Raw genomic sequence first — 16319 nt, forward strand, 5'->3', positions numbered from 1 at the left:
AAGAATCCATATTAGCAAAAAATTAAATGTTAACACCAACTCCTTAAGGCTTTAGTCTGTCTTACCACATATATGTACACATTTATTTATGAATGGCAGCCTTTCTCTTCTTTTATAGTTCAAAGGAAATGAGTTTAATACTGTCTTCATGAAAAGTGGCATATATCACATAATCACATTGTTAATAGAATTATGTCCATATTTGTAGCATTTTCTGTGTATATAGTTTTAGAATGATTTTTATCGCTCATAATGGAGATTATTTCTTAGGGATAAGACTGGTTAAATTTGTTTTTCTTAATCTTTTTGTTAGCTTTTCTATATTGCTGAAATTACCTATATTGAGCCTGTATTCTTTTACCAATCGGCATTTTCTTATTGTTCTAAAGATAACTACTTACTGCCAGAATTTGGTATTTTTAGATTATGGTATATTTATGCATGCTGTTATAATAATAATACTAAACTCCTAATGAACAATATTATGGATAATATAAAATATAAACCTTTAATTGCTCCCTCATATTACAATTTTTAAAATGTTTTATTTATTTAAGTAATCTATACCCCATGTGGGGCTCGAACTCATGACCCTGAGATCAAGAGTCACATGCTTTTTTGACAGATACAGCCAAGCCTCCCATATATTTCAATTTTATCTTTATTTTTTTATTATGAAATTCAACCTGTTAATCCAGCCTTTTGAGTACTAATGTCTCCTTTGAGTCCTCCTCATTGGTAAGTTAATGTATCAGAAAAACAGAAAGCCTTTTTTATTTTTATTTTTCTAATAAAAGCAATTTAATTAACGGAGTTGGTTCCACAGCTATTAGGCTGGTAAAGCACAAGGGAGAGGTGGGTTATAATGAAGTAACCAGGAGGAATGGGCAGTGCTTAAAGATCAGAAGCTTGTGTTACACCTAGGCTGGCAGCCATGTGCCTAGACCTGCTACTCCATTGTTAGAAGCACCGTCACAGTCGGTTCTGGGTCTGCCCAGCAGGTGCTGCTTTGACCAGGGTGGTATATAACATTGACAGGGGGCCATTTCTCGTGTCCTTTCCCACTTCTGTTACAGCAGCTATCAGCATTTGTCAGTCTCCTGCTTTTAACTGACTCTACTTTCTGATCTCCCACCAGAAAAAAAGTAGAACTAAAGAGAAAGCCAACTTACAAAGGAACCTAGAAATAGAGTTTGCGGACTGGCAGCCTCCTGTACAACTGAGTGGAGCATGGAAGAGCAGGAGTGAGGCCCATGACAGCTCAGCTAACATTAAATTAGATTAGTGTGTATAAGTAAACCATACACTGTTACAGTTGTAAAGGTTAGGTTTTGTTTGTAGTCCTTTAGAACTTTAAAAATATATTGAAACCGCTTAACAAGTGTTTATGTATTTATTTGGAGGGAGAAAGCATGAGCAGGGAAGGAGCAGAGAGAGGAAGAGAGGGAATCCCAAGCAGGCTCCACCATATCAGTGCAGGGCCTAATGCTGGCTCAATCCCATGACCGTAAAGCACTTTTTAATTATCACAATGATTAATAATCTTATGATTGAGGTGGGAATGGCAGCATGACATGTTTATCTGGACACAGTTCTGTCCCTAGTGGGTATGCATTAATAAATATTTTTTTCTCTTATAAACAGTGGTTAGAAATACTAGAACTATTGTAATAGTTACAATGTTGAAATATTATTTAGACTAAGTGATGGAATTTGGATTATCAAAGGATTTATTATTTCTTCCACCGACCTACCCAAACACACACCTTTGTTATCTCTGTTCCAAAATATCCAAGGGGTTAAATCGGTGTTGTAATGTGGAAATACAAAACAGTCATGAACCTCTGCTTGTAACCTTGTTCACAATTGCAAGTATAGTGTATCCTTCTTAGACGTAATACATTTTCTTAAGAAACTTCAATGTACCTAAGTTTAAAAATCATCATTATGTTTTGGACTTTTCCATTAAAATGTCAGTAGATAGGGTCCCCTGGGTGGCTCAGCAGGTTAAGCATCTGACTTCAGTGAAGATCATGATCTCACGGTTTGTGAGTTCAAGCGCCGCATCGGACTCTGTGCTGACGGCTGAGATCCTGGAGCCTGCTCTGGATTCTGTGTCTCCCCCTCTCTCTGTTTCTCTCCTGCTTATGTGTATCTGTGCCCTCTCTCTCAAAAATAAATAAATAAAATTGTTTTAACTTTAAGAGATAGACCATTCTGTTCCCATTTATCTATACTTATTTATGGAAGATGATCTTAAAATTGTTTGCTTTGCTTTGGAAACCTATATTTGGCTGCTTTTATATGAATTAGATCTCTACATATATAAATGGTCCTATTTGATATACTAGACATTTATGTCTATTCACACTTAAATAATATGGCATGTCAAGTAGCTACCAAGTTTTTAGTAACAAATTTGGTCTGAACACCTTGGTTTACCACAGAGGAGGCCCAATTTCCATGCATAAACTGTGTGCTTGCTAGACAGATAAGCTTTGAGGCAAATTGTAGCACCCATCTCTCAGTGATTTTTCAGTCCTTAGTTCCGTCCTGTGTATGAAAGTCCTCAGTTGCCTGTGTCTGGACAGGCAGGGATTTGAGAATACAGTCAGTCTGTATCTGTGATTGTTACCAGTAGACAAGAAAGAAAAGCCCAAGGAAAGAGCAGCTCTTCAAGATTCCCCCATGTTCTCCTTCCTTAAGGAGTAGTAGAGACACTAGCTAAACCACAGACCAACCTATGGGGTGAGAGTGACCGTCATTCTCAAAGAAGTGTCTAAAATGAAGTGTTTGTGCAACACGGCTTTGTTCATTAGTGGAAGAGCTATAAAGAAGCTTCATTCATTCAGAGCTGGAATTCAGTCCACTCTCTTTTTCTTACTCTCTACCCCCTTTTCTCTGCCAAAAATTTGTCTCTTAGGAAGTTGTAATATAATCATGTTATATGTTGTCATTTTTTCTTATAATTCTCTTTAAGGTTATATTATTGTGCATGTTTATGTATTTCAGTGGGAGAACTGAAGTCCAGTCAGTTCAGTATGGCAAAGAAAAAGCAAATAAAGACAGGGTATTTGCAAGGTAAGCTGCTTCTATTTCAGTGTCTGAATTTTTTTTTTAAAGGACGGTTAAAATTACTGAAAACTTTTTCCAGATGTGATTACAGGATTATCACATGATCCTTTATTTAATTAAACAATAAGTTATGTTGAGGGAGTAATGAAATAATTTGTCCAGTTTATTCATTCCCTTCTTTTATGTGAGCTAAATTAACTCTGTGTCAAGCACTGTAGTTCTGACCAGGCTGAATCAAATACTACATTATTAATGTAACATATTTTGGGAAGTTTTATTTCCTTTATTTTTTTTACATCATCTTGTTAAGAAAGAAGCTAATTTTGTGGGGGTGCCATTTAGTTATCTTCATATTTTTAGGAGCTATTGCTTTTAAACAAGTGAAACAACGTGACATGGTTTATGTTTTAGAAAATAGTTTTATGAGCAATGATGGAGAATGGATTAGAAGCAAAGACTCGGTGCTAAGAGACCAATTAGAAGGTTATTGCAGTAATCCCAGTGAAAATAATGAAGGCCTGAACTAAAACACTAGTGATGAAATGGAGACCAGGGAACAAATTTGAGGAACATTTTTTAGGTAGAACTTACAGAAGTTGTTAAATCAGTTAGATGGAGGAGTGTTAGAGACAGGAGTATCTGGAAAGATTTGAGTGACAGAAAATGGACAGAGATACCGGAAAGAGAACAAATTTGTAATGGAAAAAGTAGTTCAACTGGCACAGGTGTAGTGTGAGATGCGTGAGCAGCAATCTAATAGGATTTTCCAATGAATGGAAGGAGAGAGAGTGACCAAATCGGTGGCACCAAATATTTATTGAGGACCTATCCTTCTGAGCATGTGTCAGGTCCTGGGAATAGAATGAAGAACAAGATACACATCTTAGTCTTTTGGAGCTTAAATTCTGATTGGTGCAGCAGATCTCTAATGTAAGTGACACATGGAGCCAGCGCAAGGCCATGGAGCTGGAGTCTACTCCAGCGTGAGGAGGAAAGAGTAGGCAAGCCAGTCATGGACCAGCGATAGAGAGAGCATCAGAGTGGGAGGTGGGCAGCAGCCAGAACTTATGACCCCATGCTCGAAGCAGTCAGGCCTTTGGATTTAAGTGAAAGCCATCGGGGACTGAGAGCATTGAAGAGATCTAAGTGGATTTGAATTTTTAAGAGTTTGGCAGAGTTGTTTTGTTTTATGGTGGTAATCTGAAGTATTTACAAATACTATGATTTCTAGGATTTGCTTCAGAATCATCGGGGTGAGAGGGTTCAGGTAAACGTAGGGATGAATGAAACAAGATTGACCATGATGATAATTGATGAACCTAGGTTCTGAATGCAGTGTTTGTTAAACTATCCTCTCTACCTTTGTTTATATTTAAAATGTTCCATAGTAAAAATATGGCGGGGTTAGGGGTTCTATCTGGCTGCCATGACAGAATCAGTTGTACGAGCATGTATGGAAAGAGGATAACCAGATCGCCTAAAAGGGGCTAATATTTATTTTGTATTTATCTGGGGCAGGAAATGTATGTCACTGTCCCCATAGTTCAGTGAGGTAAATTCCATTACAGATGAGAAAACCGAGCACAGCACGTTTGAATAATTTAACTGAAATATAGTAAGGGGTTCTCATATAGGCCTCCCTGCTCTTACCCACACTTTTACCCTCTGCAGAATAGGTTTGCTGTTCTGCATGAGGTAGGTCAGTGCTTAGCTGCTCTTCTGTCTTGGCAGTGTGAGGGGTGACCTCCTTTATTGTCTGTCTCCCCCACTAGAATGCAGGCTGTCCACAGAGTTTCTCTGTTCTCATCACTGCACTAGCCCCAGCTCTTACAGTAATGTGTGCAGTAGGGGGGATGGCTTTTCTTTTTTATTTTTTTCTTTAATGTTTTATTTATTTTTGAGACAGAGAGCAGGAGCGGGGAGGGGCAGAGAGAGAGGGAGACACAGAATCCAAAGCAGGCTCCAGGCTCTGAGCTATTAGCACAGAGCCCGACATGGGGCTCGAACCCAAGAATGTGAGATCATGACCTGACCGGGAGTCGGAAGCTTAACCGACTGAGCCACCCAGGCGCCCCAAGGGGATGGCTTTTCAATGAGGCAGTGTTTTGTCAGTGGAAATGACTTAAAGAGGGCAAGTCCTTAACGAGTTCATGTATTTGGTATCTACTGTCTTTGGAGGCATGAGTTTTAATAGATTTTAATGAGAGATTTTGCTTTTGCTTTTATTATAATTTTACCCTTAGTCTTTATCAAAAAGACATTCCTGTTTTGTGTTTCTAATGTAAAAGGAGTTTTTGGTTTTTTCTTTTCTCTCCAAAAGTAAAAATTGCTTTATTGTTTTTTCTGCTCATATAAGTGATATTTCATTATTTTTTAAAATTCCAACATACCAGTACTTTTACCTGACAGTGGTGATCACTGTGATCGGACATGGTTCTCTCAGGCTTGTCTGCTGTGCTCAGGGTGTTCTGGGTCCTGCACTTGCCCCAAATGTGGGACACTCAGCTGTGTTCGAGGTTTCCCCTGTTTAAAATAAAGAATAGAAAAAAAATGAATAATTCCAACATGACAAATAACATAAAAAATTATGACCAAACACAATTATTTATTTTTTTTTTTGAGTGACTTAAAACAACAGAAATTTATTCTCTCACAGTTCTGGAAGCTGGAAGTCCAAATCAATGTATCAATGGGCCCTACTCCCCCTGGAGACTCTAGGGGAGATTTTGTTTTTGCCTTTTCCAGCTTCTGGTGGTTCCCACATCCTTGACTTGTGGTGAGACAGCTCCACTCTCTACCTCTGCCTTTGAGTGGCCATCATCCCTGTATCTTTGTATCCAAACCTCCCTCTCCTTTTTCTTAAAAAGACACCAGTCATTGGATTTAGGACTCACTCAAAATCCAAGATGATCTCCTCTTGAAATCCATAATTAATACCCTCAAAAAACTCATTTCCAAGTAAGCCACTTGCTTAGGTACATGGGGTTAAAACTCGTACATATCTTTTGGGAACCACCATTTATCCCACAATAAGGTTTAAGAAAGAGTAATAAAAGTGGGTTGAAGCTCTATTTTGAAAGATTTTGTATGTTAATTGCAAACATCTTTAAGGCTCTAGTTTTTGCAGAACTATGATGTTGACAATCTCTACTTTCACAACTATCTAAATACCTTGCAGTGTAGGTCCTTTCCTCTGCCTCACTGACACAATCTGACACTCTGAAGTCCTCTTCCTCTTACTTTGGTTATTCATCCAATTCTTGTAGTACAAGACTTGACATACCTCCATCATCTGTTTGTCCATATCCTAATAAAAATTCCAATCCTATATCCCATCCTCTACATGAGTGATGGTTAATCAACTAAAATAATCTTTATTAAGGCACTGGCTCATCTGCATTGTTAAAAACTATACACAAAGCCCTTAAAATGTGATCATGTTAATACTATCTCTCTGTGGAGATATATCTGCTGCTAGGAGACAACACCTGAAGCTGATGGGAAGGGAAAAATGCCCTGGCTAGCCCCATCTCCTTGCGCTGAGATCTCCCATCATTGGCCAAACCCAACTAAAAGCCAGCCAACATGGGAGCCTGGGAACAGCAGCTTGCAAGTATCTGCTCCTTTGACCCAGAACAGAGGAGGAAGGAGAATTAGGTCCAGAACCAGCTCTTATACCTCTGATCCCCACTTCACAGAGTAGCACATGGAGTTCAGCAAAGGTATTGATTTCCCAGGGGTACACCACTAGTCAGTTTAAGTGTAGATTTTGAATCCAAGTCTATCCAAATACAAAGTACAAGTGTTTGCTACGCTCATTCTCACTACCATCATGAATATTTCAGTTGCTTTGTCCAACTGCCTTGGTCAGAAGATAGCTTGGGGTTCTGAGGGGCTGTTTCATGGCTATCACATCAGCAAGAGTATCTTCTCTGGTTTCGAGATTTGGAATTTGTGAAGGATATAGATCCCCATTCCAGGAAAAACTCACCATGCCCCCTGCTGCAAGGGCTTCAGCTCAGCTGCAAAGAGCCATATCTTTCCCTGGCAACCCATATCCAGAAACTGATAAAGGCTCAGTCTTTTTGGCCCACTTGCAGGACAACAGGAACAAATATCACAGGTCAACCTCTCCCACTGCCCAGTCCTCTCCTTTCTACAGGCAAACACAATTATTTTTAAAAATGTTGGTATATACTTTTCAAGGTTTTGCCATATGTATACTCACAGATCTAGATCTATAGATATATAGATACCTATAAATATATACAGATATATATCTGATGGCTGAATCAAATGTTACATTAAATATTACATTATATATAGATCTAACTTTTAAGTAAATTATATGTTACATTAATATATATTACATTTTATATATAATTATACATAATTATATATATTACAAAAATTATTCTTTTTACTGCTTATTTTTATCACTTAGCATATTATAGACATTTTCTTTGGTGTTGAAAAATACGCATTTATGTCACTAAATCTTTAAACAGATAAATCCTTTTATCCTAAACTATAGGTTTAACTTAATGATTCTTCTTATAACCTGTCACTTCCCTGCCTCTGGACTTGGAGTCATTGCTAAGAATATCTTATGCTTTGCCAGTACTGTGGACTGAGTGCTCATACAAATGAATGATAAATAATATTATAAGTTCCTTGGAGTAAGGACATGTGAAACAAAAAGTTATTAAATTTTTATGTGTTTGAATAATAAAATTAACTTGCCCCCCACTTTCCTGACTTACCCTCCATCCTCATTTGTGTATGAATGATTGACCTACCTACAGGAAAGTCTAAAATGCCTTGAAGGGGGGTGCCTGGGTGGCTCAGTCGGTTAAGCCTCCGGCTTCGGCTCAGGTCAGATCTCATGTTCGTGGGTTCGAGCCCCGCGTCAGGCTCTGTGCTGGCAGCTAGCTCAGAGCCTGGAGCCTGCTTCCAGTTCTGTGTCTCCTTCTCTCTCTGCCCCTCTCCCTCTCATGCTCTGTCTCTCTCTGTGTCAAAAATAAATAAAGCATTAAAATGCCTTGAAGGATTTAGCTGGTCAGCGTGATACAGCATTTTGCTGTCATAAATTCACTTGAATTTGAATGATACAGTTTATCTCAACATTTGTTCAAAATTTTGAATTTGATTTATTGTTATATCTTTTTAGTTTTATGAAGGAAATGTCATTTTCTATTAACTATAAATCATAGTGTCATATTAATGGTTATTTGGTTACTTGGTTTTTGGGAAGGGAGAAAAGACAGTAAGAACAGAGATGTCTACTCTAATAGACATGGCTACTGAAATTCTGCAGAATCGTCCCTCTTACAGTCTTAGACACCCTTGTTTCCAGTTAGAAAGTCCTAAGCATCTATACAAGGTAAAATGTACAAAAAGTCTTTTTGAAATTATTTTCCTTGAAATTTCACAAGAATAAAATAATTTACTTCCTATTAACTTTATTGTTTTAATTTAAAATATATCCTATCTCTTAGTACTACGACTTACTGTACCATTTCCTTCAGATTTGTTAAAATCAAAATAAATATCTTGATTCTTTTCTTTTAAAAATGCACCTAACAAAATACTTAGCTTTGTGCTTCTTTTCCTAACAAGATGCTTGAATTTTTTCTTGCTTGATATTTGTGAAAATAGTGAACATGATTTGATAACTAGTTCTACTGTAGTGTGGTATCCCAATATGAATATCAAATTATACAGAGATCAGAAATCTTTAGAATTAGGTAAGTACTTATATATTAATGTTAATACTACATGCAAAGGACTTGCCTTGTAAGTGTTAATGTTTGAATATTTTGATCATGTTTAACTTTGAGATATATGCACAGTTATTCCTGCATCTTAGTTCTTTTGTTTGTATGTACATTATTAAAATGGGAAATTATTATTATTATTAAATGGGAAATATTTATTATAATATTTTGTAAAACAAATAGTCATTATTTAAGAAGTAGCAGAGCTAAAATTCCAGGATGAGAAGTCCCAAATATCTGCCCCATGTCATTTGTTATGTGGAATTCTGTGAATCCTCCTGGAAATAAGTCATCAGCAGGGACAAAGTTTTATTTAGTGGTACTGTTTTAATGATCCTGCCATTTCCCAAAGTCTTCAGCTTCTCTGGGCTTGTTTTTATAATATGTCACAACCGTATTGTGATTACCTGATGCATATCTACCAAAACACTAATGGTTTTTAGCAGTTATTAAGTTATTTTGTTAAAGTATTAGAGAATTCTGGAGTTCTTGTCCACTTCTTAGAATTTTAGTTGATGGTATGTAAATAGAAAAGATTTCTCCTTGAACTTTCATGTAAGATCATTTTATTCAGGAGTAAAGAATATGTTAAGTTTTTTGTCCTGGTATCTCAACTCTTTGAATTGCTTTCACACTTTTTCGGTTGTCATATAATATCTAAGAAGAAAATAAAAGAATGTTCACGTATAACAGAAAAATAAAGTGCCAGAAAATATATTCACCACAATGCAAACACACTGATGAAGTGTGGTATTTTTTTCTCTGAAATTTCCACACTCAACAGGAAACATAGACAGCAAACTTGAGTGGGTGGGTCTCTGAGGTTAAAGCTGTTAATAAAATACTTGAAATTTAGTTTTAAGCGCAGAGTGTTTCCAACCATGATTAGTTTATTAGCAACGGTTAAGTGTTCTGACGCTTTATACTACTAGGTGAGTATAATTGGATTTTTTCCTCTTCAGATGACTTTTTCCCTCTCTTCAAAAATGAAAGTAGTTGATCTCCTAACTGTGATTATGCAGTCTTGCAGCTAACATTTAGTAGTCTAATATATGAGAAAGAATAGCTTGTTAACTCTGAGAATTAGTATGAGAAAAGCAATAAATGCTAGGGTTTCTTTTAATAATCTTTACTTCATTTTAAAAATCAAGTGCATGAAATAACAGGATTTTTTTTTTCATCTTATTGTGACTAATAGGCATATTAGTTTGCATGGCACTGTTAGGAGATTGGACTAAATGGTGTCCTGAGTTGTCCTCAAGTATGAAAACTCTATAATTTAAATTCATTTATGAAAAATGAAATGAGTCAATGCCTGTTTTTAAATCAATAGCATTACAGCTCTCATGAAATGTTCCGTGTTCTTAAATTAAGGAAATGTCATTAAGCCAAACTAAAAAAGGTTTAGTGTGAAATGGGGCACTTGTGTGGTTTGGATTCATAAGTAATTTTAGGTACTTGTGGTTTCATAAAATTAATAAACTAAAACATTGCACTGAAAATTTAAATAATTATAGATCATAAAATGCAGGACCTAGGCTCATATGTTATACTGGGAAATTTCGATATGTGGACATAGATACTTAAGTGATTTGTCCTGTAGAAGATTAAAACGAGTACCCCCACTCATCATTATTTTAATACTTCCTACTGTGTCTGTAAATTTTATTAAATATTCTTGGTATGTGTACTACACTTTTTAGTCCATTCTGTTTCTATGTGCTTCAGTGAATTTATTAATGTAATATAGAACTATCAGCTTACAAGATGATTTATTTTGTGTTTTTATGTAGTTGCTTAATTCCATATATTGACCTTCATATTAACCGTGCATGTCAAAAAGTAGATATTTAAGGTATTTATTTAAGTAAATGTCATATATATTCCCATGCATTTTGGCCATTATCTGAATTTGAATATAAAAAAGACTTTTCGTTGTTAACTTACCTAAATCTAAAGATTTCTGATCTCTGCAAAGGTCAGTATCTTTTCTGAAAAGATTACTTAAATTCTCATCTTTATCACTATCATAGCTGACAATAGGTAATAAAACATAATCTTCTACTGCCTCCCATGAGACAGAATCATTAATCTTCTAAATGATGTCTTTTGGAAAAACGAAACAAATTTTAAAAATCCACTGCCCTACTATTATAAATAAAACAAAAAATACATAATTATTCTTTTCGCCATGTTCTCTTTTGAGGGAGAAGATCAGGTTTTGGATATAAGGTTTAAGTATATTCAGGAGATAATATGCTAGCAGTTGTTTAATACATCACAAGATGACTTAGAATTTCAGAAACTCTGGAATAGGCAATATTTGTAATAGTCATATATGACTATTCCTTTGCTTTTTTTCCTTTCTTCTTTCTTTTCTGGTTTATTTTCTTTTCTCCTCTTTCCTAATCTCTCGCTTCTATTCTGCTTAGCCTATCTTTCCTTCCTTCTTCATAAAAAGCAGATTTAATTTCTTAGGAAATTGTGAGGTAAATAGCCACTGAATGCATTAATTTCTTTGAAGTAAGCTACATATACTCATCTAGAATATGACAAATTCTAAGATTTGGCTCATAGTGGGAGGTATAAAAATAAAAATGTTTACATATTAAATTGTGTCTGCAGATCCCCAAGTAAGCCCTTGGCACGGAAATTAATGGATTGGGAAGTAGTAAGCAGAAATTCAATATCTGATGACAGGTTAGAAACACAAAGCCTTCCATCACGATCTCCACCTGGAACTCCTACTAATCTGTAAGTACAGATTGACAGTAGGTGTATAGTTTGCTAATTTCTAAATTATTGACTGTTTATTTCCAATTCCTAAAGATTCAATTATGTCATTGTTTACCTTTAAATCTCTTAGCCAAACAGATTTTTGTTGCTCTAGAGCATTATTTCCTCATAGCCTGCAGCTTACTGTGTGAATGGCATGGAAAAGCCTCTAAATGAGGGTTAGAACATTGAACAAGGATGTTCACTATGCATACAGTGTGGGTCTCTAGCCAGTAAAGCAAGATATGTTCTTAGGCTTAAAATATGGAAATAATGGTTGTTACTGACATAATCCTTTTATATTGGCTCTCAAACAAAATTTCTGGGGGAACATATATTCTTTGAAAATGCTAAATGATTGTGTTTATCTTACTTTATCTCCTACCCCAGCCACTATTCCACCATTATCTGTGGTCTAGAAAAAGGGGTTTTCAACTTCCAACGTAAGTTCCCACAAGCTTAGCAATATCTATGCTAAGAAGCCTGAGTTACTCAGCACTTTGAATTTTGGTGTGGAATATAATATTCGAAGAAGTCTAACTTTAGAAATAACTTTATACACATTAATACCCAATAAGTGTGTAGTCAGTTTTAAAAGTTGTGTCACTGATGGGTGTTTGTCAGCCCAAGAATAAACTTCTACCATATTGAAAATAAAGTATGTGCATAAATAGTTTGGTTCAGGGAACATTATCTTATACTTAGCGTCTTCCTTCTTTTTCTTTTAATGTTTGTTTATTTTTGAGAGAGAATAGGAGGGGGGTGTCCAAGGGAGGGGCAGAGAGAGAAAGAGACAGAGAATCTGAAGCAGGCTCCGTGCTGACAGCATAGAGCCCAGTGCGGGGCTTGAACTCCTCAGCTGTGAGATCATGACCTGAGCTGAAGTCAGACACTCATCCGACTGAGCCCCCAGGAGCCCCCTGCTCGGTGTCCTCCTTACTGCTAGAAAAGATAGATTCAAATGTTTTTATGTTTCTAATTGCAGATTGCTAAATTATCTTTCTTTATAAATACTGCATATATTCAGAGGCTAATAAACTGAAGAAAATTCAGAATCATCTTTTTTAGTCCCTTTTCCAGGTAGCCATTTTCCCATTATTTAAAAAAAACACTTTTTTAAATGTTTATTTACTTTAGAGAGAGAGAGACAACACGTGGGGGAGGACCAGAGAGAGAGAGAGAGAAGGAGACACAGAATCTGAGGCAGGCACCAGGCTCAGAGCTTCGAGCTATGAGCACAGTGTCCAATGAGGAGCTTGAACCCATGAACTATTAGATCATAACCTGAGCGTTTAACTGAGCCACCCAGGTACCTCATCCATTTGTTACTAGTACCACTAAATAATTACGGCAAAGTGCAGAAAACACAAGAAATTGTGTGACACAAGACCCAGGAAAGATGATTGAGTTAGTTAATTAGCAGTAGCTCTGATTAAATTTCCTGGTTAATGATACAATTTTTGTTTGATTTTATTTTTTTAAGATATAGTTATTTTTAAGAGAAGAGAGATAGTGTGAGCTTAGTTAACATGGTTAGTCTTAACACACACCCACTTTCTAATGTGATCATATAAATGAAAAATGGAAAAAATTGAATTAAAGCACATTTTTTGACTCCCATTTCTTTCTCCTCTTCATGTAGTCGAAATTCTGCATTCACACAAGAGGGAACCCGGTTACGACCATCTTCAGTAGGTCATTTGGTAGACCATGTGGTTCACACTTCCCCAAGTGAAGTATTTGTGAATCACAGATCTCCGTCTTCAACACAAGCTAACAGCATTGTTCTGGAATCATCACCGTAAGACCTTTTTCATTTAGCTTCCTTCTTATAAATAATAATGCCCCAAATTGTTTTACTTGAAATAATCTGGGAAACTAGGGTGTTTGATATAAGTATTTATGCAGTGTTTTAAAATTTTATGTATTTGTAAATGTGCTTATTTGTCCCTGACAGTTCTTTGTATTCCCCCTGCAACCAAAACAAACAAAAAATGTTTTTTCGTTGATTCAGTATGTTCTTGAACCTTTTGTGCATACACTTAAATATTGGTGCAGATGTAGATGCAGCACTGTGGTTGGGTAGTAAGGTACTAAAAGATAGAGTTTCTTAATATTTTTCAAGAAGGGAACCATAAGAATGAATAGAAAATGATGGAAAAATTATTTAGCAAAGGAGAACCGGGTAAGATGATCATCATACTGAAAATAACTTGTAGAAAGTATGCACACATCATTTTTAAAATTCCTTTTTCTCTCATATCACATACTGGTACATAAATTCAGCTTCATAATTGAGTATTTGTACCCCATCCGTTTAATGTACAACATGCTTATCCTCACATTAACATACAAGATCTTGATTTGCTGGTTTATATAACATCATTAGTCCATATGCAAGTAAAAATGCAGTGCAAAAATTAGGAAAGAAAAGTTAAAATTCTTTACAAGAAATGTAGATAACTAAAAAAATTCATTTATTGTTGAGAAGGAGGAAGGGGTGTAGAATGTAGTGACTATGATCAGGGCTAAAGAAAGGACGGATTTGAGAGTGATGGGTGGAGGAACAAATGGGCTGATCAGTACAGCAGGTAGGTGCAGGAGCGCGGGGACCTGGGACAAGACACAGAGGACGCGGCTGTCCTCACTGTAGGGGCAGCCAAGGAAGACTGCCGAAACCATTAAGCCATGTGGAATTCAGTCCTGGTAACGTGTCTTAGTAAATAAAGCCTGTTGATTGTGTGTGTGTGTAGTAAAAAGGACGGAAGGGGGGAAGGGTACACACTGCACAGTGATGCCTGTGGGGAAGGAGTTGACAGGACACAAGATTGATGGAAATTTTACTTTTGATTACTTTAAAAATTAGCATTATTAACTCTGATTTTTAATAACAAGCATTTTTTTCTAATTCTGAAACTTTAAAAAGTATAATAATCAAGAACATGATCAGAATGTTAATTGATTAAATTTAAAAATGACATACTTTGAGCACATAGAAATAAACCACATAGAGGAATCTCAAAAGTCTGTCTTGTTGCAGAACAATAATACCACTCCCAGGGCCTAACCAAATTATCTCTATCCATTTTTTAAAGGATACCATTTGGTAAAGACACACGCATACATGTATATATACACATACAATTGAGTGTTTTCATATATAATTTTTTATGGATTCACGAATCCAAAAAAACCTTTGTTTTGGTTTCCTAAACTTAAGTGGAGATGCAAGTTTAGGATAGATTGCAATTGTGCCATTTTTGCTTCCCCATCCTGATCCACAAGAATTTCAAATGCTTGGACCTTTCTCTTTGGACATGTATTTTATGAGACTTATGTGTTTTATATTCAGTCTTGATCTCTAACACTACATTTGAAATTCAGCCAGTTTTAACCTTAAGAATAATGAGAGAATTCTGAAAAAAAATAAGCCTAATGGTAAACAAATAAGTTATATTAATTTTTTACAATCAGCTTTTTCAGAAGTTACTCACTGTTAAAGAGAACTTCGTGAAATAGATAAGACTTTTATAGATGAGAGGGTCCCACTTAACAGGACTCATCCCAATTTATAGAACTAAAATTCAGGTCTTCCCTGTCTGACCCAACCAGCAGAATTTTGCATGCTAGACAAGGCTTTGTTGATTGATCCATTGGTTGGTTGATTGATTTTTTTTGCAATTCAGTGAAAATATTTTGCAGCTTGGAATCTATAGGATTTAGTTTTATATTGGCCAAACGTGAAAAGAATTCAGTGTGTCCAATGAAACACAAAGCATTTCAACCTGTATTGAAACAGATCTTGAGATCATCTCACCAGTCCCTATTTTTTGAGTGAGTGTAGGGTTTTTGAGGTGAAACCTCAGTCCTGACTTTAATCACTGCATCAGGTCGTCATCTTCACAAGACGAAAACACTGCTAACTCATAGGTGTGTTTATTATGGAAACAAATAGGAGGTTGTTTGTACTGCTTAGAATAAAGTTGCCATTTATAGGCAGAGGTAATTGAAACTACAGTCTGCCATTTCCTTCCTTTCTTTAAATGTGTCACAGAAAATTAGACTGTTTTAGTTTGTGATTTTCTGAGAAAAACAATAATCCTGAATTAACTAGAAAATACTTAACAGGTGTTTATTTTAGTAAATTCAACAGGTATTTATTTAGTAAATCCACAAATATTAATATACTCCCTATCAGTGTGTAAGAGGGAAGTTTGGACATTTCTACAAAATCATCACAAAGCATGTGAGTTGGGTGGTTAAGATTTTATTAATAAAAATTTTCTTAATGTTCATTTTTGAGAGAGAGAGACAGAGTGCACTGGGGGAGGGGATAAAGAGAGGGAGAGCGAGAGGGAGACTCAGAATCTGAAGCAGGCTTTAGGCTCTGAGCTGTCAGCACAGAGCCTGACGTGGGGTTTGAATTCGTGAACTGCAAGATCATGACCTGAGTCGGTTGAGCAACCAACTGAGCCATCCAGGTGCCCTGATGAACAAACATTTCTAATAATTTTAATTTGATAAATGAGTGAAGTCTTACAATATGAGTAGTATGTGATGCCAAATGTCACATGATCACAACTAAGCCAGTGGTTCTTCTCTCCCTTTCTCTCACTGAGGTATTGTGAGTGTTCATCTCCTTTGCTCAGATGCTCAATCTCAGACTATGTTGTTTGGCCCAAATCCGTGATA

At 36.1% G+C, this 16319-nt stretch overlaps 1 protein-coding gene across 3 annotated transcripts in view; it reads left to right on the top strand.

Moving 5' to 3' along the window:
• PTPN4 (protein tyrosine phosphatase non-receptor type 4) overlaps nt 1–16319 on the top strand; it is a 207932-nt gene that overhangs the window by 146556 nt on the left and 45057 nt on the right. For all 3 annotated transcript variants that reach the window (XM_029934710.1, XM_029934712.1, XM_029934711.1), the window contains exons 13-15: nt 3013–3081; nt 11478–11606; nt 13270–13428. In XM_029934710.1, the coding sequence (XP_029790570.1) occupies nt 3013–3081; nt 11478–11606; nt 13270–13428 (357 nt within the window). The remainder of the gene's footprint in view (nt 1–3012; nt 3082–11477; nt 11607–13269; nt 13429–16319) is intronic.

Source organism: Suricata suricatta, chromosome 3 (genome assembly GCF_006229205.1).
Source record: "Suricata suricatta isolate VVHF042 chromosome 3, meerkat_22Aug2017_6uvM2_HiC, whole genome shotgun sequence".
In the NCBI taxonomy this organism is placed as follows: Eukaryota; Metazoa; Chordata; class Mammalia; order Carnivora; family Herpestidae; genus Suricata; species Suricata suricatta.